The sequence below is a fragment of the Microtus oregoni genome, unplaced genomic scaffold, assembly GCF_018167655.1.
Source record: "Microtus oregoni isolate MIOR12 unplaced genomic scaffold, Mior012 000027F_ref0000203, whole genome shotgun sequence".
Taxonomy (NCBI): domain Eukaryota; kingdom Metazoa; phylum Chordata; class Mammalia; order Rodentia; family Cricetidae; genus Microtus; species Microtus oregoni.
In genome coordinates this window covers 15,946,736-15,969,537 of record NW_024543086.1, presented here as the reverse complement: position 1 = coordinate 15,969,537, position 22,802 = coordinate 15,946,736, and the positions used below count along the sequence as shown (strand labels likewise).

Genomic DNA, 22,802 nt, shown 5'->3' with positions numbered 1-22,802 from the left:
ACTTGGGCGGTGGGCAACCGGATTTATAGCGACTGGTTCACGGACACCGAGGTGGGTGGGCAACCACCCTGAGTCCATTTCGGGGTTGGAAAGCCCCAGCAGGGTGCTTGGATACTTGGGCTTAAGGGTCGCCAGGCCCGAACGCGGGGGTGGGGGGGCGGGGCGCGTTGTCCCGCCGAGCGTAGGGACAAAGGCCCGCGGGCGGACGTGGCCGGGCCGGGCGGGCCCTTTAAGCGGGGTGGGCGGGCGGCGCGGAGGCGGGCAGGGGCGGGGCGCGGAGGGCGGCGGCGGCGGCGGCGGCAGCGGCGGTTAGTGATCGGCGACTCGGATCGCTTCGGCCCAGTTTGGCCCGCACGGCGCTGGGCGCGGAAAACGGCCATGCCGCCGCGGCGCAGCATCGTGGAGGTGAAGGTGCTGGACGTACAGAAGCGGCGCGTGCCCAACAAGCATTATGTGAGTCTGCGCCCGACCCCAGCCCCGCGCAGAACTTGTGCCCCGCGCCCTCCCTGCCGTCTGTCTCCCCACGCGCCCCTGGTCCCCGCGCCCTCCCCGCCATCTCCCCGAGCGTCCCGGGCCCCCGCGCCCTCCCCGCCATCTCTTCGCGAGCCCCCGCCCTGCCCACCCGTGCAAAAGTCTGGCCGCAGCCTCTGCTGGAGACGCAGACAAACCAGGAGAGAGACCCAGCCTCGTGGTACCAGCCAACCAAGCCCCTCGTCCTTCTGGGCATGGGTCATTTGAGTGCCCCTCTCCAGTAACTTCCGTTTAACAATGTGGTAAAGTTTCCCCAGGAGTACCCCCTTCTGTGAAGTGAGAATTTTGTTTGGAGCTGGCAAGGCATGGAGGAAATGGGTCTCCGGCGTCATTTTGCAGATGGGAAGGCTGAGGGTTCTAGAACGTGGACCGTGGGCCCGGCCCACGATGACCCGCAGGTGGGAAGTGGCGTCCAGGGCTGCTTAGAGACCTTGTCTGCGATTGAGGTGGCCGAGGTACCACCTTAAAGATTCTGGATAATAGGACAGTGGATCCAGAGGAGGCCCTGGGGACTTCAAGAGTGAAGGGGGATGGTGTCCCTGCCTGGAAGAAGCTGGCTGTGGCAGCCTTGGAGAAGTTAACCGGGAAGGAAAAAAGCAAGAGGGAGGGGAAAAAAAAATTCTAACAAAGAAGTGTGGAACAATGACTAGAAAAGGGCGTTGGCTGGAGAAAGGCTGGCCAGGGGCCTCCCTGGAAGCCCCTTTCGGGTCTATTTGTTTAAGAGAGTCATTCTTACAAAGCAGACAGACAGACATGCCTTCCATAAGTCACTCATAAAATTCTGGAAGGAGATGGCCGAGAATCCACTGCACTCTACAAGAAAGGGTGTGCTGTGTTCCCATGTATTGTTATTGGCTAAGCATTCAGTTAGTTACTCAGTCCTGGGCCAGCCAGCGGGGGCTGCTTCCTGGACCTGTGGTATCTTTAAATAGAGCTAAGTTTTCCCTGCTTCAGAGCTCAGCTAAATTGTCTTGGTTTCCCCATACCCCACCCCTTTTTTCCCCCTTAACTGTTTAGAATGCTGCCAAATCTTGGTTTCTTGTTGGAGCCTGTTGAGTTGCCTCTTGGGTATAGGACAGTTTTCTGTAACACACCAACTGGAGGAAGAAGTCTGGAATCCTCTATGCCCCCTGCCGCCAGATCTGTGAACCCACCAGATCTGTGAGCCCGCCAAACCAGAATAGCTACAGCCACCGAGGGCTGGCATCATCGTCCTGTCTTCTGCTCTCACACACCTGTAGTGGTGGTTTTCTTGAGTCCTTTTCACAGACGAGAAAACTAACGGTCAGGAACAGAGCAGGTGTGTAAGTCCAGGCCTGCTGGACCAAAAAAGTTGTAACCACGCCTCTTCTCAGACCCCATATGCCCACAGAGACCCTGCACAAAGTCCTCTCAAAAACTGGGAATCCACTCAGGCCCACACCTCCCTGCCAGCGATTTGAAGCTTTGAGGGGTACTCTCGAACTTCCAACCAGTTGTTAGGGGCCCGCTGAGCCAGGTCTATGTAGCAGCCTGCTGTGGGCTCAGCTCTTAGATTCCCAGGTTGCTGCTACTTTCTGAAGTCTGTGTCCTCATCTGAAAGATGGGATGGTGATGTCCCCTCCCAGTGGGGGCAGTCATGTGACCAACACGAGGTTCCTTAAACTGTAGCCCCGCAGTGACCGTGTCTCTCTGATTGGAAACGTGCTGAAGTCATGCGGGAGCTTGTTCCGAGAACTTGTTCCTCTGAATGCCGGCTTAGTCACTGCTGTGGCAAGGGGCCTTCTCTCTGCTGTCCAGACGTTGATTCCCCAGAGGAGGAAGGGGGTGGGGCTGGATGCACCTTGAGTCATCCAGAGGAGGGGATAATTTGGCGCTATGGTGGCAGGGTCCCAAAGCCAGCAGCAGCAGACTGGACTGTGTCACCTGTCCCCCAGCTCCACATGCTGAAAGGGGTGGATCTAGAAATGGGTGTTGGCAGCCTGGCTGAAGTAACCTAGCTTCTGCCCTCCATGCGGCAGCTCCCCTTTCCTCAGTTGTGGCAACCAAAAATATGGCCAGGTATTGAGTGTCCCATATCCCTTTGGGACCCATCTTAGTCTGTTTGTTATTGTATAACCAAGCACCTGAGGTGCAGTACTTTGTAAAGTAAAGAGGTTTATTTAGCTGCCTGGGGAGCTGGATGTCCAAGCTGGGGCTCCCTCATCAGTTTGGCCCCTGGACTTCTTGTCTACCTCACAGAGTTGTAGGTGGCATCATGGTGGAATTGGTATATTTAGAGAGATTGTATGGTGAGACTGGAAACCAGGAACGAGGGGAGGAGCCGCTATGTTCCTTTGTAACAACCAGCCCTTTGGGAACTGAGGTCCTAGGAGGACTATCTTAATCTCATTTAAGGCCATGCACCCAATGACCTAACTACCTCTCCCTCGGCTCCGCCCCTTAGATCCCACCATTTCTCATGTCACCACACTGGAGACCAAGCTCCCAACACAAAACTCTTGGATGTGGACAGACCATATCTGGATGTTAACAGGGGTGTCATCATGTACTCTTGCCCCTGTCACAGCACCCACAGAGCAACATACATATCAGTTTGGAGTGGCCTGGCTGCTGTGTCCCCCTGATTTCATGCCTCGAAGGATCAGAGGCTCTGAGGCTGTAGTTAGACAACAATGCCTGGGGCTCAGGCCCCCTCTCTACCTCCATGTCAGGTTAGCAGCCTCTCCACAAATGCACCTTCACCCGTGGACAAGGCCTATGTCACTGTGTGTAGCCCCTGCTATGCTTGTCTACTCAGAGTCTGGGCTTCAGAGCAAATGAAGGAGGCTTCACAGAGTGAGATACTGTGGCCACCCTCCTTACTAGAGTGTCTTCTACCAACCTGTGGGCTCTGGGGGGGCGTGTTGCGATCCCCTCCCATGATAGTACACACGAGGTCAAGGGCACGGGAGGGCCCCCACAGCAGTACTGACCAGGGTGGAACCCTGGTGTGGGTTTTGTGGTCATGACAGCTCTTTGAGGGTGGTAGACTCCCATCGTGTGACTTCAGTGTCTTAGGGGTATAGGGGGAACAAAGCCCACCCCTGTTCATAGACTCCTGTCTCTGCCAGGTTCTGCATTCGTCTCAAATCCTCTCTGTCTTTTTATTTAAAATAAGCACAGAGACAGAGCCCCCACGTGCCCTTCTGGTCACTTCTTTTCCCCAAACTCCCGCCCTGTATCTGTTATTTGTCATCTCCATGACCTTCTCAGTTGGTAGCCCAGGCTGGCCTGGAACTAACCATGTAGACCAGGCTGGCCTGGAACTCACAGAAATCCTCCTGCCTTTGCCTTCTGCGTGCTGGAATTAAAGTCCGCCGTGCCTGGCCCCCACTTACTTTTAAAATACAGATCCACTGACTGGCGAGGTGGCTCAGTGTTTGAGAGACTTGTTGCCCTTGCGATGACCCATTGTAACCGTAGAGGTCACTGACATGTGTCGTAACTGTGTAGGTCTGACTAGCCATCACCCCTGCCCAGTTTTACAACATTCCTGTCACCCCGTTTGCCATCAGTATCCCCTCCGTGCCCTTTACATGCTTTACCTGCTAGCCCATCAATCTTGTCTTTGATTCTTTGAAGCTATAAAAATCTTGCCCTGCTCAGATCTGTGTTAATTCAGAAGCCCCAGTTCATTTTAACCACTGCATAGTATACTCCATTTGTGGCTGTTTCTCTCCCTCCTCGAGGTCCTCTCCTGGGGACTCAGGGCTGTTCTTCCCAGCAGTTGGAGCTGTTCCTGTGTCTAGTCCCACCAGAACTCTGCTGGGTCTTATGTTCAGCCCTGCGTGTCACCGCAGGAGCCACGTCCCTGGATTCCCTCAGCTCTGGGCCTCGTTCAGTTGATGTTAGTCTGCTTGCTGCACGGTAGGATCCCGTGATGCTGCTCCTTAGCCTTTCCCTGCCTGCTAATGAGGCCAAGTGGCCTTTTGTGCCTTCATTGGCCAGCTGAGATCCCTCCTCTGTGAATTGCCTGTTTATCCTTGCTGCTGGCTCAGTCTATTTTGCCTTTCATCTTCTCTTGATGTGAAAGGTTTATACGTCCGGGATACTAATCTTACAGGTGGTTAGGTTAATGTTCTCAGTTTCCCTTCAAGGATATCATAGACTCAGAGAATCCAAAGTGTGTGTGTGTGAGGTCACTCAGCAGGGAGAGACGGCATGGGAACTGAGCTAAGTGTGTTTGTCTGGGAGACAGAGGCAGCCTTGGGATCCCCACCACAAATTGGGGGGCTCACTGTTGCCACCTCTTCTGAGATGCCAGGGTCATCCTAGGTTCTTCTCTCTTCCCCATGCAAGTCACCAGCCCTTGTCACTTACTCCAGAGAAACTCTGAGTGGATCATCCTCATAGAGTGAGAGATTGTCAGGGTGTCCCTCCTTAACTGATCAGGTAGGTACCAGGAACCTGGGAGTGACGGTTGCTGCCTAGGCAGTGTGGATCCTGCCTGTGCTCTGTGAAGCCAGAGCTGTCTTCTGTGTTGTGTGGCAGACCCCAGAGCTGAGCTGTGGGGTGTAGATCTGCTGCCGCCCATGCATATCCACAGCCGCCGCCCTCCTCTGCCGCCCCTTTTATGGAAACCCTCAAAGCAGGGCAGCCAGTGGGAATGTTAGAGACAAAGTAGCCTGGATGCAACAAGTTCTTTGTGGCAGTAGGGCTGCCCCGCCCAACCTTGGCTCCTGGCTTTGTGAGTGAAGTGGCGCCTCCTGAGAAGATAGTGAGAGGATTCGAAGGTGCTAGAATTCTGCTGGAGAAAACTGCCAGCGACTAGCGCATTTCCTCGGCTTACCTCTGTCATGTGGTGGCAAAGCCTGGTTTTGGTTCTCAACACTGCTGAGCCAGGAGGTCTGCCAGTGGCACTTCCCAGGGTGTCTGAATGACGTGGGTTTAAATGCTGATCCTCAGTGCTGAGCCTGATGACAGCCGTTAGTGGTGGCCATGAAGAACCACAGCTTGGCCATGGTCTGGATCCCCCGCTGAGATATGCAGCCCCTTCCTTCACGCTTCTGCTCTCTCCTGCGGCCCCTGCCCAGCCTGGGTGCCATGCTGCAGCGTGAAGAGCCCTGCAGCCTCCTCTGCAGATGGTTCTGTCCCTCACTGTGTCTGTCAGACAGCACTAGCACCCTTGCAGCATTTTGAAAAGATTTATTTTTATCTCTGTGCGCATGTGCTTGTCTGAATGAGTGGATATGAATATGCTGATGCCCTTGAGGGCCAGAAGAGGATGTTCAGTCCTCTGGCGCTGCAGTTGCCTGGGTGCTGGGAACCACACTTGGGTCCTCTGGAAGAGCAGCAAATGCTCTTAATTACCGAGCCATCTCCGAGTTCTCTCTGAGTAGAACTTTTTTAAAAAAAGTGTCTGTTGCTTTCTTGAGGCTGAGAAAAAAAAGGTGAGGTGCCTGTCACAGAAGGGAGCTGTGCTGAGCAGGTGGCAAGTAAGATGTCTTCAGGATGCTCTTCTGGGACCTTGACAACTGTGCTGACTGCTCCAATCCCCTCAGTCCCGGGTGCAGGCGACAGGCCCTCCCCTTACTGGAGGCCTGCTCCAAGGGAGGTGCCCCAGCTACTCCTCTCATACTCTGGGTGCACTAGCATAGCTCCAAGCAGCTGCAACAGTGAATGGGTGCAGAATTTAAACCTGTGCCTTTAGTGGATGGAGCAGGCCCACCAGACCAGTGGGTTCAGATTTCTTCTCTGCCATTTACCATCTCTGCAACCACAGTCAGATTATTCACCCTCTCTGTACTTAGTGTTCCCATCTATAAAGTGGGGTGGTCAGTAGTTCCAGTTTGAAGAGGCCCGCGTGAGTATGACAGTGGGCCCAGGTCCTGGTGCAGGCCTGACAAGAGCAGCCTTACTAGAAACATCCATGTATATTGTATATTGTTATTTACCATAGTTGAGGGTTGGCGGCTGCTTAAATGCCCATCGGTAGAGAATCGGATGCACGTGATGGGTACATGCAGAATTCCAGGAGGGTGGTGTAGATGTCCCTGGCTCCTGCCAGAGCATCACGGTCAGACTGGCTGTGGGTACGCGCTCATACTCGGGCCCTTCCTGCAGATTGCCGGTGAAGGGTGGAAATGGCCATCACAGACCCAGAAATGGAGCCGATAAAATATGTTGCACTTTTTTCTTTTTTTGCTTGTCGGTGCTTTTTTATGTTTTCCAAATGTTCTACAATATACACGTGGCCCTGTTTTTAGTGAAAATAAAAACGAATGACTGCTTGTTTCAAAAAAGAGGCCACGCCGAGCCAAGGTGGCTCCAGCAGCTTCCCACATCCTGCTGTCCGTCTGTGAAATCCCTCTGGATCCCCCCCATCCTCTGAGAGCAAGGCCTCCTCAGATGGCCTTCTGCTGACCACAGACACTCTTTTTCCATTTCTGCCACACTTGACGGGCTTCCATGCGGCTTTCTAGCCATGAGCTGAAGAAGCAAAAGCTATGAGTGTGTGAAATCCCACAGGGCAACCAGGCACGTGATTTCCTGGCTCTCGTGTGTCTCACCCAGAGGGTCCAGTCCTTCATGGTGCCTGCAACTAAGGATGGGTGCAGATTCATGCAGCCCGGAGTCCTGCAGACACTCTGGTGTGCTCCCTGAGGTCCCAGGATGCCAGAAAAGTCCTTCAGTTAGAGGTGTGCTCCAACCCCTGCTCCTGGGGTATTTTGTATGTTTGAGGGCTCCCCAACTCAGGTGCCCACAGTTGGCAAGTGGCCCAGTTATTGCACTACTAGAAAGGACCAGACTGGGGACCCTCCCGTTGAGCTGCACGTCCCATTCATGATGCCTAGTCTCTGCTTGCAAATTACCCATCTGTCTTAGTTACGGTTATTATTGCTATGATGAAACACCATGACCTTTGGGGAGGAAAGTGTTTATTTGGCTTATGTATCCTGAGTCCCAGTCCATTGCGGGAGGCCAAGGCAGGAATCTGGAGGCAGAGGCTGATGCAGAAGGCATGGAGGGGGCTGCTCACTGGCTTTGTCCCTCTTGGCTTGCTCGGCCTGCTTTCGTATAGAACCCAGGACCACCAGCCCAGGAATGGCACCACCCACAGTGGACAGGGCCGCCTCCCGTCAATCACTAATTAAGAAAATGCCTGACAGCTGGATCTTGAGTCATTTTCTCAATGAGCTTCCTTCCTTCAGATGACTTCAGCTTGTGTCAAGTTGACGCAACCTCTCCAACACAACCTCCTTGTTCCTTGGAGGGAAACTAGTGAATGGTCTTCCTTCTCAGAACTTGGTTGCCCCTCCCCTTTGTGTCCCTGCCATTGCAGGAAGGGGAATGAGGTGGCCGAGGGGACACGAGGCCTGTTCAGATGGCCATACGTGGCATCTGGAACCGAACTCTGAGCTGGTACTGTTCTTTGCTTACTGCTGCCCCTAAGATGTCCCTTCTTTAAAGCTGGTGGCTTTGCCAGGCTTCAAAAGCTTTTGTGCAGGATGTCTGGGGACACAAGATGCTGGGATGTTTGTCCTTGGAGTTTTCCTATCCTTGGAACAGTATTCCAAAGCTCATGTTCTGTGGTCCCTTTCTTAGAGCCCAGAGTGGTGACACTGACCAGCCCCTGCACCATGCTGGCATTCCTATCTCCTGGTCAAACATAGGGACACAGTTTGGAACAGAGTAACAGGTGACTCAGCAGCTCAGCAGTGGTGCTATGGATGAGTGGTGTGGCTGCCCCTACTCGCAGGACTCTGTCCCTTTTGGGATCCTGCCATCTGTTTCACCTGACCGCTGCACCATACCCAAGCTGCAGGGCTCCTCCCTCTTGCTTGCTGGCCCAAGCTTTCTTGACGAGCTACAGAGAGGAGGGGGTGGAGGGAGCTGAACTCCACTATCAGCCTCTGCAGTCCTGTCTTGGCCCATCCTGACTGAGCAAATGAGAACCCAGTACACCCAGTACAGTATGTGTTCCAGATAATGCGTACGCAGTATCTGGACCGTACTGGTACTCAACGGTGATTCATCACTTAGCTGAAATTAAGTTCTACTGGGCACTGCGCTTCATACGATGTTGCCAGAGATTCCTCTCTGAAAACAGCACTCCAGCTTCCTCCTGCCGGGAAGTCTACTGTGTCCCGAGAATCCATGGACAAACACAAGGCACCCAGGGGCCAGGTACTCCGAAAATGCGGGGACAGTGTCCATATAGGCAGAGGATCTCCAGGAAAGAGGGCAGACAGACAGACCACCTGGGGCTGCTTGTGGCCCTGGACTCCATGAAGGTAAACACTGGGGAGGTAACCTGAGGCTGATCACGCAGTATGAGAGGGGTGATGCCCAGTGGACATCATCCTCAGAGAGAAGCTGATTCTTGGAGGGAAACTGATCCTCAGAGAGTTGATCCTTGAAGGGAAAGCTGATCCTTGGAGGGAAGCTGATCTTTAGAGAGAAGCTGATCCTCCGAGGGAAGATGGTTCTTTGGGCCTCCTGCCTGCATCCCAGGAGCAGAAAGAGGGCAGAGCCCATGTGGACAGTGGAGCCAAGACTGGCTCTTCAGGGGACAGTGTAAAAGCCACTGGGATTCTGACATTTGAGCGGTGTGCTAATAACTCTCAGTCTGTTTTGCTTTCAGAATTTAATGATATTTTTATTGCTAATTATGATAATAATGTCAGGCAGTAACTTTCATTGACCTGAGTGTTTCTCACGTGCTCAAGGGTCTCAGACCTAATGCCACTGAGCGTGTGAGACAGTGTTCCAGACTAAAAAGCTGATCCTCAGTAAGTGACCGAGAAACCACACACAAAGCCTGACCAACTTGAACCACACAGTAGTGTACAGAACCAGATGAACCTCTCTGCTCCCCATCTCTGAGCAAATGGGGCGTGAGTGACATTAGCACCCCCAGATGCCACAGCTTTAAGAGGGACTCCAATTGGCCAGATCACCTGGCCATCTTTCTGGTGGAGGTGGGACATCCTGATTGACATTCCTACTCTTACTTCAAGTAGTGGGCAGCCGAGGTCAAAGGGCACTGGGATTGGAAAGAGGAGGCTTGGACTGGGCAGGTGACACCATGCACGAGTGACAGCTTCACACCTGTGGAGACCGAGGTCTTAGAAAGACGAGGCAGTTTGCTCAGGATCACACTCGACTGAAGTGGTGGGAAGCAGCAGCTCTCCGCCCCTCACCCTAGGGAAGCTGCCCAAAAGTCTACAGGGTTGGCGTGCTCAGTTCTGCCTAGTGAAGCAGAATCGCGCGAACCTCCGCCCACAGCGCTGGCCCACCAGCCAGAACCCACAAGGTGGCGTCACTGTTTCCTCCTCTCGGGCCAGGGTGTGAATCAGCAGCTGTGGCTTTGGGCCACCCTTGGCTTCCAGTCAGTTCCACAGATGTGGCTTAATGTCTGTCTGGAGCCAGCTGTGGATCAGGGCCAGAGAGAGAAGCAGTGATGAGCCGACGTAGGGCTGTCCTTAAAGGGGTCACCTCTGCTGAGGTGCATCTGTGATGAAGAGGGTGGAGGGACAGGGCATCCCGGTCCCTGTGAGGGAAGCCAAATGCAGATAGACGCTTGGGGACTGGGGAGCCAGTGCCATCTAGCAGAGGGCCCTCTGCATGGGCCTAGGACTTAGAAAAGGGCTAGGTCTCAGTTTTCACACCTCTTTGAGAATGCCTTCCATTCTGTCCTGACCTCTTTGAGAATGCCTTCCATTCTGTCCTGACCTCTTTGAGAATGCCTTCCATTCTGTCCTGACTTCTTTGAGAATGCCTTCCATTCTGTCCTGACCTCTTTGAGAATGCCTTCCATTCTGTCTTGATATGACTATATTTTCAGATAAATTCGCTAATTTTTTTCTGCATATTTTAAAATAATTCTCTGGTCCTCATCACTGCTTAAAATCATGGTATCACATGATTTATTGAGTTTTTTTTAAAAAGTTAATAAACATGGCTATTCACAATTTTGCTTTTCAATTTAATAAATGGAATTTGACTTAGTTTCATTCGAAATCCTATGTATTTTATGGATTTTTAAATCATTTTCAGATGGAGTAGTGAATTACATGAGATTGCCAAATGGGCTACCCAGAAGAACGAACGTCCCTGCGTAGAATGCTCAGAGGTTGGTAGCCAGGTGGCCTGGAGGTAGCCTGGCTCTGTGGCCTGGAGTTAGTGGCTTAGCCTCTCTGTGCCCATTCTTTCTTCTGGGAAATGAGGGTAGGATAATGACTGAGGTGGCTTAGTCACAGAGAGGATTTCGTTCACTTCCTGGCACACAGAAGTGCTGAACGATTGGTTCCCTATTTTCTTTTTAAGGATAAGCATTGTGTTTGAGGACATTGCGTGAGAGCAGCAGGCTGGGTAGTAACTAGAGTTCTGCCCACAGCCAGTTCCCTCTTACGTCTTTACCTCCACGGTCAGCTTTCGAATCAGTGATGTGACTTGTCTCTGTGCGTCTGTATCTTCTTTTAAGACGGGGTCTCACCATGAAGCCTGGCTGTCTGCCTCCCAAGTGCTGGGATCCAAGCCTCGAGGATTTTAACCAGCAGCCTCAAGTACACAACCAGTCAGGAATGGTTGCACACACGTCCATGTTCTAGATGGGTGAGGGCCCAGGTCACTAAAGTTCAGATTAATAGCTTCTGTGAGGACTGGCAGGTTAAGATATCAGTATTAAAACTATTCAAAATAGCTTAAGTATCTACTGCTGGGAAAGAATGTAAAATACTGTGTCGCCATGGACCAAGGATCTTTTAAAAGAGGTTTGTTCCAATCTTGTTTAGTGAAATGGAGAGATGTTCACCAAACAAGACAAATTAAAAACATAAGTCATCCAGTCGGCCTCTGTGCCTACAGTCTGTGCACAGGCTGGAACCAACCATAGTCTGGAAATATTGAAGGGGAAAAAAAAGAAAATATTGGGGGAGGATTTACCTGTTGCTGGAGTGTTTTGTGTCGTTAGGCCTGAGATGGCCGTGTCTGTGTAGTTAGGCCTGTGATGGTCTGGTTGTGTGTGTGTAGTTAGGCCTGAGATGGTCATATGTGTGTAGTTAGACCTGAGATGGTCATGTCTTTGTGGTTAGGCCTCTGATGGTCGTGTCTGTGTGGTTAGGCCTGAGATGGCCGTGTATGTACTGAACGTGTACGACAGCTGTTTACATTGTGTGCGTGTCGTGTTAGGTGTTTAAGCCTTCTAGAGATGGCCTGAAGTGGATGGGAGGGTCTGGAGGGAACCCAGAGCCATGCCTTGAGGACAGAGAGGGATGGCCAGATACGGTGTGATCTTCATTAGCAAAGCGTTTGTGTGCAGACCTAGGGTCTGGGGAGTGTGCCAAGAGCGTGTCGTCTCATGGGTAGGAATGTGGATGGCTTTAAGGCCTCAGACTCTGCAGTTCCTAGGTCTGTTTGTTGCTGTCTGGACGGAGCAAGTTCCTTACCCTCCCTACATACTGTCCTCATTGCAAAACAGGAGCTGTAGCCCGGGGACCTCCCTGCAGGGCAGAACAGAGCAGAGCTGCGGAGACACGGAGTGTGGCATTTAGTCAGCAGTCACATGAAGCTGTCTTGTTTTTGTGTATTATCCAATTTTCCCTAAAGAGGAGAGGACAGTGTAGGATGACGTGGGAGTCCACACAGGGCCCTAACTGGAATGGGAGCATCCGCATCCATCAGGTCCTGAGCCAGCAAGGGTGGACACAGGTGACCAGTCGTACTCACAGAACCTGGCCTATGAGAACCACTTATATTTGATGCAGGAAAAGAGACTTCCCGGTATGTCTGAGGTGGAAGTTGTATTTGTGCCGCCATGCTCCTTCGCCCATCTGCCCCACGCTAGAATCGTGCTCATTAAATACAAACCCATGGTATTTGCTGGTTTTTCTTTAGAAGGAGCCATGAAGGGGCCCTAGACAGGAGAGGAATTAGCTTAAGTGCTGGATGCATTAGTCAGTTTTCTATTTCTGTCACAAAATGCCAGAGGTCGAGGAACTTAAACATTTCTTTAGCTCACAGGTGTCAAAACACAAAACGTCCAGATCGTAGGGCAGCAGTGGTGAGGGCCCTCAGCTGTCCTCGTAGACGTCAGGAGCTATCACGGGGGTAGGAAAGGATGCCAGAGAACAGAAATTGTCCTTTTACATCTGTCTGTTCCTATAGAATTAATGGAGTCCTGACAGAACCACATAATCCCCTAGAGACTCATCACCTGGAACTGTGCCCCACTTCTTAAAGGTCCCACGTGGCAAACTGGAGACAAAACACAGGAATGCTTGGGGAACAAATCACAACTCTGTTTGAGGAAGACCTTGTCTGGTTGACCAACGGTGGAGAGCAGGCTGGGCCCAGGTGAAGGAAGCCATGTCGTGGAGGGGATGGCCAACCCGTCCATGAGCAGCAGGCTTCTTTGTCTGCCTTTCCTGCCACCCTAGCCTGCATCTCCCAGCCGACACCCTCATCAGTTCCCATTGCCCTTCTTGTTGTGGGAAGTGCCAGGCTCCTGACAGGATGGCGGCTTCTGGACTCAGTTCTGTGGACTTCCAGGCTCACCCGAATAGCTGGAGTGAATCGGGGCCATAACCAACCTCATTGGGCGCCACGTGGGTGCTGGCACTGTGCATGCAGTTGGCTAGATGTCACCTTGTGTTACAGAGGGAGAATAAAGGCTGAGGGGGGACTTGCCCAAGACACACAGCTGGATGGCCAAAGGGCAGGAGTTGGACACACAGGGTGAGGGGACCGGCAAGTGTGTAATTCTGCTATCTTAATCCCTGCCATGTTTACAGGGCGGTCATTTTTGAGATAGTCTTTTTATATAACTCAGGTTGGCCTGAAACTCACTGTGTAGCCTGGACTGACCTGGAATTAATTCTCCTTCTGCTTCAGCATCCCTAATGCTGGGTTACCACCCCTGCCAGTATGCCCTACGCAGAGAGATCACTCTTGGAAACGACCAAGGACACGGTCAGACCATGGCTGGTTCATTTTCTCTGGCCGTTAATCCTGCAGCCCACACCTGTTCACCAGCGCCGTGCCCATCTTCCATGGCGATGTCATTCACCTCCCGCAGTCAACTCCACATCATCTGGCCAAGTGCTAGAGGCAGGGTTTTGTTTTGTTTCAGTATTCTTCTTTAGATTGACATGTAATGGTCACACATGTTCACGGGGTACACGCTGACATCTGAGCATGCGTGTCGTATGATGACCAGATCAGGCTACTTCTGTGTTCATCATCTCGGATAAGTCATCATTGCTGTGTGGGGATGTCCCAAATCCTCTCTTGTAACTTCTTCAAAGCATACAGTTAACTGCCACTCACCATGGTTGCCCTGTGGCACTGTAGAATATTAGACACCCGCCCTCCTGTCTAATTGTATCCTATCTCCCCAGTAACCATCCCGTCTCTAGTCCTCCCAGCCTCTGGCGACCTCCATCCATGAGGTCCACAGTTTTTAGCTTCTCTGTGTGCACTGGCTAGTTTCATGTCAACTTGACACAGGTTAGAGTCATCTGAGAAGGGAGAGCCTCAATTGAGAAAATGCCTCCTTAAGATCGGGCTGTAGGCAAGCCTGTAGAACTTTTTCTTAGTTAATGATTGATGGGAAAGGGCCCAGCCCATGGTAGGTGGTGCCATCCCTGGACAAGGTGGTCCTGAGTTCTATAAGAAAGCAGGCTAAACAAACCACAATGAGCAGGCCAGTAAGCAGCACTCCTCCATGGCCACTACATCATCTCCTGCCTCCAGGTTCCTGCCCTGCTTGAGTGCCTGTCCTGACTTCCCTCAGCAGTGGACTGTTACCTGTCAGCATAAGCTGAAATAAACCTTTTCCTTCCCAAGTTGCTTTGATCATGGTGTTTCATCACAGCGATAGAAACCCTAAGACACCACACAAGTGAAATCGTGGCCCAATTGCCTGTGCCTTAACTCTTTCACACAACTTTTGGCTCCACCAAAGTTGTCACATTCTTTGTCTAAGCGGGTGTACATGGACCCCATTTTCTCAGCTCTTCCTTCATCTGCTACAGAGCTGTTTCTGTTGTCAGCAGTACTGCAGTGAGCGTGGGGGTCCAGCTATTTCTTCCACATACTGATTTCACTTCCTCTGGCGGTGTCTCCAGGAGCAGGCTTCTGGGTTGTATGATGATAGTTCTAGCTCTGGAGTGTGGAGGAACCTCCATGCTGTTTCCCACAGTCTGGTACTAGCTCACGTCCCCATGAGCCAGGCAGGAGCCTTTTCCTTGGGCATCTCGCCAGCATTCGTGATCTCTTGTCTCTCTGGTAGTCGTCTGCTTGGCTGGGGTGAGGCAGTCCCTCGCTGTGGCGTGACTCTGCTTTTCTGTTTTGAAGGAATCCAGACCCTTACTCTGGCACATCCCTACTCAGTTCCTGGGTGACTTTGGATGAGTGGCGTTGTGGCCTCTCTGAACGTCATTTTTGTGTGCTACAAAATGGGGCAGATCATATGTTCCACCGCACGGGGTTGGTTTCCTAGGGGGACGGATCGTTAGTGTGGTTGTCAGAAGACACCATCACCCCTCAAGACCTAGAGCAGTTGTTTCTGGCCCGGAAAGTGTCCCCAGGGGCCACTAGCAGAGCTAGCCCCCTTGTGTTCTACAGGGTACCCAGATGGCCTGTGGCCCATGAAGAAACCTTACTAAGATCTCTACTAAGCAACCGCTGGGTGCTGGGTACTGTTCTAGGCCCTTTAGGTGTCTGACCATATTCCGTGGGCTTTGGCTCCTACATCACACAGGCTGAGTCCCATTCCCAGCTCTGTCACAGGTGGCCGTGTGACCTTGGGTGAACTATTGACCCTCTATGAGTTATAAACCAGTGGCATATCATAAAGGAAGTAGCGTGTGGCACACCTAGCGGGTGTTGTCACCAGCTCCATGGCCCTGGGCAACCCTGTCAACACAGGGCAGCCCCAGCTGTCTTCAACCCCTCTCAATGGCCCAGGCACTCCTAAGGCCTGGCAGTCTTCAAGATCTCAACAAGCCCTGAGTGCCTGCCCTGGAGTTGTTCCTAGAAAGCCAGCCTGCAGGTTGGTGTCCTGAGCCTGGGCTTTGGCGCCAGCACTGCTACTTGCCATTGGAAAGTTCCCATGCCGCTCAGGCCAGATGTGTGCAGAAGTGTGTGAGTTGGCAGCCAAGGCCCAGCTGGAGCCACAGGCCCAGGCCAACGGTGTTTCCATCCTCTAGGGCCTTGGTCTGCGAGCAGTGTGCTTTGCCTGGGTAGTCCAGTAGCAGCTCCAGCCTTTGGCCCTGAATGTCCTCCTAACATGTGGGGACATGGGCCGACGTGTGAGTAGCCCCAGGCGTGCCCGTGCACAAGGACCTGAGGGCTGGCTTCCCTGCTCACCAACGCTCGAACTTCTCCTTTCATCACAAGTGTGCCCAGGGGAAGGGACACGTCATGCTGTGAGCTCCAACCCTGACTTGTTAATTGCCAGGTCTGGGCGCTGACTATGACCAGACAGAGGACAAGCACTATCGGGCTCCTCTAACCCCCAGTAGGTTTTCAACAGTGTAGAGGAAGGAGGGAGAATCAGGAAGTTCAAGGCCAGCCTGGGCTACATAAGATCACAAAACAGAACAGATAACTTTTTCGATCTAATGCTCCTTTTCTTTTTGAGATAAAGTCTCTCTATACATCGTTGACTAGCTTGAAACTCGCTACATAGACCAGACTGGCTTCAAACTCACAGAAATCCACCTGCCTCTGCCTCCTGAGTACTGTGGTTTAAGGCGTGCGCCACCACACCTGGCTGGTCTAATGTTCTGAGCTCTTATAAGGGCTGCTACAGACAGGGCACTGGACAGTCTAGTTCTCCCAAGGAACACCTGAGACGTCTCAGTTAGCAATGGGACGAAGCTCCTATGAAGCGTCTGGGACCTGGGGACATCATACATCCGCTCTTATAAGGGCTGCTACAGACAGGGCACTGGACAGTCTAGTTCTCCCAAGGAACACCTGAGACGTCTCAGTTAGCAATGGGACAAAGCTCCTATGAAGCATCTGGGACCTGGGGACATCATACATCCACTGCTGCTTAGAGCGGCTGGAGCAGCTAGCAGAGTGAGGGTCTCCTCCAAGCTCAGCCTATGGCTACATTTTCGTCACAAAGCAGTTCTGTTCCTGTTTCTCTTGGCAACTGAGCTGTTCATTCGTCCATTTCGGGAGCATTGTGACTGAGAAAGGTCACTGTGATCTTTGACCATGGAACCCCATTTGGGCTTTTCATCTCTCTTTTTATTGGATGTTTCAAAAGCCCACTGTACCCAGGCCCTGGCGGAACAGCAGTAAGACAGGCTGGCCCTGCTGCTGGAGGGTCCTGTGAGGGTGAGTGCTACCTGGGCACATGACTTGGTGTTCTCTGGTGTCTTGCTGAGAGGGTGGCTCTGGCATCTAGGGAGCCTAGAGAACACTGGCCAGCTCAAATGCAGGCTGTCTGTTGAGGCTCCAATGGGAGGTGACTTAATAAGAGGACAAGAGAAGGCAGAGAAAGTCCCCACTCCCATGAGAGAGACAGTCTCGTGCTCCTGGCTGAGGTCCTTACATGCATGTGACATCCTCTGCTCTGCATGGCCACGGCCCCAGTTGGTTCAGAGCAGGTCTGTGTTTGCCTGCCTTGTGAGAGTCGAAGCTGAGTAGCACATCGGACAAAGGGCCCAGCTGTCCATTTAGAGTCATCTCCACCTCCTGCCAGCCTCCTGGCCGCACACCTGCATCCAGGTATAATCACAGCCCTCAGCTACCAGCCCCTGCCTTGCCGTGTGCAGAGCGGACAGAGACAGCTAGGACGCAGCCCTAACTCTGGCGCGTCCTAACTGGTGCAGGGCACTGCGGACTCTTGTGTCTGGGCCCCATTCCAGCCATTCACCTAATTGGGGAAAAAAAAATGGAAAAGAGAGAGAGGGAGGGAGAGAAATTGGCAGCCTGCCATCTCCGGTGTCTCTTTGTCTCTTGCTGCAGGGTGCCACTGAGTTTAGTGATTCCTGCTGCTGACTTGGGGACAGGAAAGCTCTGGCTTGGGGCCTGGAAAACTGGGAGTAGGGACTTGAGAGGCACGTAGGTTGGGCTGAAGCTAACCTGTCCTCCCACTGGTTGATCTCAAGTATGTATGGTTTCCTCCTGCACTCTCACCCCAGGGTGACCCCACCTTCCTGGCAGGTGATCTGTGAGCGCTGGGCCTGGTGGTACATGAGAGTAAACAGATCCAGGGCCAGAGCTGCTGGTCCTGCCTGCGCCTTGGCTCGCCCACCTCTATCGTCCTAGTACTTCCACTGAGTACCCAGCTTTCCCTCTGATCACCCAGCATTCCCTCCTAGCACCCAGTGTTCCCTGTTAGCACCCAGCACTGCCCACTAGCACCCAGTGTCCCTCCGTAGTATCATGAAGCTTGGCAGCATTCCTATCCAGGAATAAATTGAATATGTTTTTATTTAAGAGAAATCCACATTTTTCAGCACTTCCTGTGGCAGGGCTGCCGTGGGGTGTGGGGAAATCAAACAAACTGCAGCGTGTTGCAGTTTCAGAAAGAGGCTGGAGGCGCTGACCTACATAGACCAGATGTTGGGCCGACAGCTGGAGAGTTGGCAGATCGCAACCAAAGGGAACCCAGGGTCTCTGGGAGGAGCTGTGGAATCGTGTTTCCTATTAGTTCAGGCCCAGATGAGGCCAGCTGCAGCTACCTCACTCCCCTGCACCCGTGGTCCTCTACCGTGCTTCCCCCAGCCCCATTTTCTTTCTCCTTTACCTCTCCTCTCCCTTCCCTGTTTCTTCTCTCTCCCACCCCGTCTCTTTCAGACCCCTCACCCTCACCCCTGGCTCTGCTGTCCACATTGGGCCTCGTGGCCAGGGCGGCACACTGCCAGAGGCAGGATCGCAGTCAGGCTCCTTGCTGGCTCTCTCAGCTTGGAAACAGCCGGGTGGGAGCTTCAAGGGGAACCCACCTACATTTTAGAGATGACTTTTGCTGTTTTTGAGACATGATACCTATATGTAGCCCTAGCTGTCTTAGAACTCACTCTGTAGACCAGCCTGACCTTGAACTCAGAGAGATCCACCTATCTCTGCCTCCCAGGTGCTGGGGTTAAAGGCGTGCACCCCCATGCCTAGCTAGAGATGATTTTTGATGCCTGAGGTCTGTGGATGCCTTAAATATATCCCTAGATGCTCCGTAACAGGAAATAGGTTTATCTGACTCACTTTAAACAGCTTTTTATTGGTAATTTCTGGAGCCCAGTGTGATGTTTGGGTTCTTGGGCACATTGTCTTCTGATCACATTGGTCATCAGTGTATCTGTTGCCTTAAATGGTTATTTTTCTGTATCTACCCATAGCCTTTCTTGCTGTTTCAAAATCCAAAATGACATCATAGTCATCCCGCCACGCAGTAGAAACCCGGACTCCCTCCTCCATCTGACTGGGGCACTGTCCTTTCCCCGACTGCCTTCCTCAGCCTGGAATCGCTTAGCAGAGTCACTTTGGGGCTTGCATTGGTGTCAGAGGAGGGCTGCGTTAGTCATTCTGGTCTGATGGCTCCCTGGACTAGCCATAGCCTCCGCCTCTCAATGATGCTCTAATGCCCTCTGCATGCACCCACCCCACCCCCAAGCCTCCCCCAAAGGGCTGTATTCTTCTCTGGGATCAAGAGCAGCATTCTAAAGGGAAGACCCCTGCCCTAACACCTGCCAAAGGGAGCCCTGGCTTCTGGTTCCAACCCTCCTTCCCATAGACTACGTGGCAACTCCCTCCAACTTTCCCTAACTATAAAATAAAGGTTATCCTAAAGCAGGGTTTTCCTCTGTTAAAGTCTTGGAAGCCCCTGCTGTCTGCCAAGAGCTGAGGCCCTGTCTGCAGGCTCCAGGGAATGGATTGGTCTGCAGAAGGCTGGTTACACCCTCTCCTACATATAGAAGGACTAAAAGCGGCGTGTGGTTTGGAAACCAGGGTAGACAGTCCAGAGGCCCACCCACTTGGCCTCTGCTGGATCCCAGGGCTTCTTGTAGGCGGATTTGACAGCCGGCCTAAGAGCTCTTCACATTGACACTTCTCTGAACAAGCTATTGTCTGGAGAGCCCAAAGGTTATCTCAGAGAACGTAGAAGACAATTCCCTTCCGTGGAAGTTCATCTGCAGTAGTATGAGGGTCGGATCTCTCCGTGCAGCTGGATTGTAGCCTGCCCCCATGCAGACGCTGCTAATGAATAACAGCACCATCCGGCTGACGTGTCTTTCTCAACCCCCCTGCAGGGAAACAGCCTTAGTCCCACTTGGGCCTTTTCTTTTGATTTTTTTTTCAGTCACCCCCAGGTCACTGCAGACCACCCACGGGCCCAGAAGAGGCAGGGGAGTGCTTCTGACTTTAGAAATGCCATCCACTGGGCTGTGAACTACAGAGCTTCAGATGCAGAGAGAATGGCAGGGAAGTCGGTGAACTCAGGACCAACCCGTTCCCAGCTCTCCACACCCCGTCAGAGCTTTTCTCTGCCCACAGACTGCCTTACTATATATTCCCAGCACAGCCTGGCTCCTCACGCGCACTTACGGAGACAGTTCCGTTACTTTTAGAGGGGAGCTGTAGCCATCTACCATAAATGGAAAGCCAGTAACTCTTGCTAGAAATAGGACCAAGAAACTCTGGTGTTAAATTCCCCCTGGCCAGTATGGCTTGCTCTGAGATTGTTGGTCCTTCATGGTAGGAGACCAGAACATTGGGGAAGAGTGTGAGGAAGGTAAAGAAGCCTCAGCCTCTGGTCCCTGCAGCCTCCGGTGTGACCACCATCCTATGACCAGCATCATGGCCCCACCCAATTGTTGCTCTAAGCCTGGAGTTGGAACCAAGCCAAAAACCCCCTATAAACTCCAGCAATAGATCTGCAGATCAGAATAAGATTGGAGGATGCCCCACAGCCTCCTGGAACAACTCTCAGCGTGTTTGCAGTTCATATGATGAAACTGTTTGAGATCATAGCTCTGTGTGTGTCGAGCTCCAGCTGTAGCCATCAGGCTACCCTGGGAGTGGCCTGTCCATGTTCTGGGGCCTTTCCAGGTGCTGGACCGTAAGCTAGTGGGTGAGCAGGAATGAGGCATGTCCATTGTCCCAGGACTCGGGTCCCTCCCACAGGAGAGGGCTTGGCCATCTCTGTCCTACCACCTACTCTTGCCAGGGCCCAGCTCTGATTTCCCAAGGGGCTGTACACTAGATTTTGGCTTCAGACGTTTTTCTTGGAAAATCCAACCCTTTGGGTATTGACGTTGGAAATGGGCCTAGGTTCCCACATGCTCTATGGGGGCCCTGTAAGGACTCGGGGCTCATGGCCCAGGTGTAGACTTGCCAAGGGTGGTAAGGGTGAAGGATTAAACAATATTTAGAGAACATTTCCTGCAGGTCCCATCCCCGAGCTAAGATTTTATTTAGCCTAAGTTCCCTTTCTGGAACTTTCTGTCAGCTCGGGAGGTGAGAATGGCCAGCATCCTTGGCCCGTTTTGCAGGGAACACAAAGGTTCCCAGAGACAGATGTCATACTCTACCTCACACCGTAAGTTCTGGGTGCAGATTACCTAGCCGAATCTAGTTGAGGTCAGCGCTAGACCCTGCCACCCTGCACTCGGCATCCCTGTGGCCCTGGCCACACGTGTACTCAGTGGCTTTGGGGACAAGCAAGAAGATGCTAGCCTTGGGTATGGCTTTTGTATGTCTTTTGTTCTTCCTAGTAGACAATATAGATGGCCTCTGACTTGTAGCTGTTTAACTTGTGACTTTAAAGTGCACTTTGGTCTTGAGTTCGGCTCTTCTCTCCAGCCGGTGCTGTTCGGTCAGATACTCTTGTGATGCTGCAGTGTTAAGAAGCCGCAGCTCCTGGCCAATCACACCACTGAGGAGAGCAGCTGGCACGACACAGTGGCAGTGTTGGAGAGGTCAGGTGGAGTCAGTTCCTTTTTTGCTTTTCAACTTAGGGGCTTATCAGATACAGCCCATCACTGGAGAGACAGCTCAGCAGTTACTAACATCGACTGTTCTTCCAGAGGACTCAAGTTCAATTCCCAGTACCCGCATGGTAGGGCAGCTCACAACTGTCTGTAACTCCAGTTCCAGGGGATCTGATACCCTTAGACAGACAGAACAAAACATTAATGCTCATAAAAATAAAAAAATTAATTAATTTTTTAAAAGATATAGCCCATCATAAATAAATTGATTTTTTAAAAGATATAGCCCATCATAAATCGAAGAGCATTGGTACAGGATAAAAACGTCTGGTAATATGAGAAAGCATCAAGACCAGAATTTAAAAATATTCTCCTAGCCCAGAGTCACCACTGGGATGTGTGTCTACAGGAACACACGCACACACATTTTATGTGGAGTTCTGTCCTCATTATTTACATTTATGACTTTATATCCTTGATGACATCATCTGTGGTCCAAACCTACACGAATGGCTTTGGGGGATGTTTACAGGTGTGGACTTGCCCCGAGTGTGAAAATTCACATCTTCTAGCAATACATGACATTCTCAGCAGAGGTTGAACAGGACGGCGTTTGGCTCTCTTGTTTTTGCTCTTGTGTCCTGATAATTGGTTCTACCTTTTACATTTGTGTGTTTTTTGTTGGTAATTTCAATATTATAAACAGCCACAAACCTGGGCTTGGGACCCTGAGTTAGAAAGACCCACTGGGCCTCATGTGTGTGCATGAGTTAGAAAAGCTTCATTCAGGCTGTAGTGATGGAGCTGCTGGCCATTGAGTTAAGTGTGAATGAAGTAACCGTACATATTAATAAGGTGTCCTTAAACGTAAGCACAGGTGATGAAGTCATATATTGATCTGATGATAAAAAGGCCTGAAAACTTGAAGGACCATGACTGTGTTTCCCCAAGAAGTAATGCTTAAGTATTGACCGAGCCCTTAGTCCTGGCAGCGCTGTGGAACAGAGCCAGTTCAGGTGGCAAGAAGCAGCTGTGCATTTGTGTATGTGTGCTGCAGCATGTGTGTGTGGTGTAGCATGTGTGAATTTGTGCATATGTGATGCATACATGCATATAATTATGTGCAGCTATCCCTTGGTGCCCACGAGGGCTTGGTTCCAGCCCCTCTTCTCCCACGGGCCTCAAAACCTGCAAATGCTTATGTGAAATTGCACAACATTTGCATGTAACCCACGCACATCCTCCCATGTGCTTTCTGTATCTGTAGGTCACTCACGATGCTGATACCTGGTACCAAAGGAGATGCCGTGTGAACAACGTTAGGCTATACTGGTGGGAATAAGGACTAGAAGGAACGCGCTG

General features: G+C 51.9%; 1 protein-coding gene across 2 annotated transcripts in view; it reads left to right on the top strand.

Moving 5' to 3' along the window:
• The first annotated feature begins 278 nt into the window (after window positions 1-278).
• Window positions 279-22,802, top strand: part of Sh3pxd2b (SH3 and PX domains 2B) — an 83,784-nt gene continuing 61,260 nt past the window's right edge. For both annotated transcript variants that reach the window (XM_041676301.1, XM_041676300.1), the window contains exon 1: window positions 279-453. In XM_041676301.1, the coding sequence (XP_041532235.1) occupies window positions 379-453 (75 nt within the window). In that variant the 5' untranslated portion in view covers window positions 279-378. The remainder of the gene's footprint in view (window positions 454-22,802) is intronic.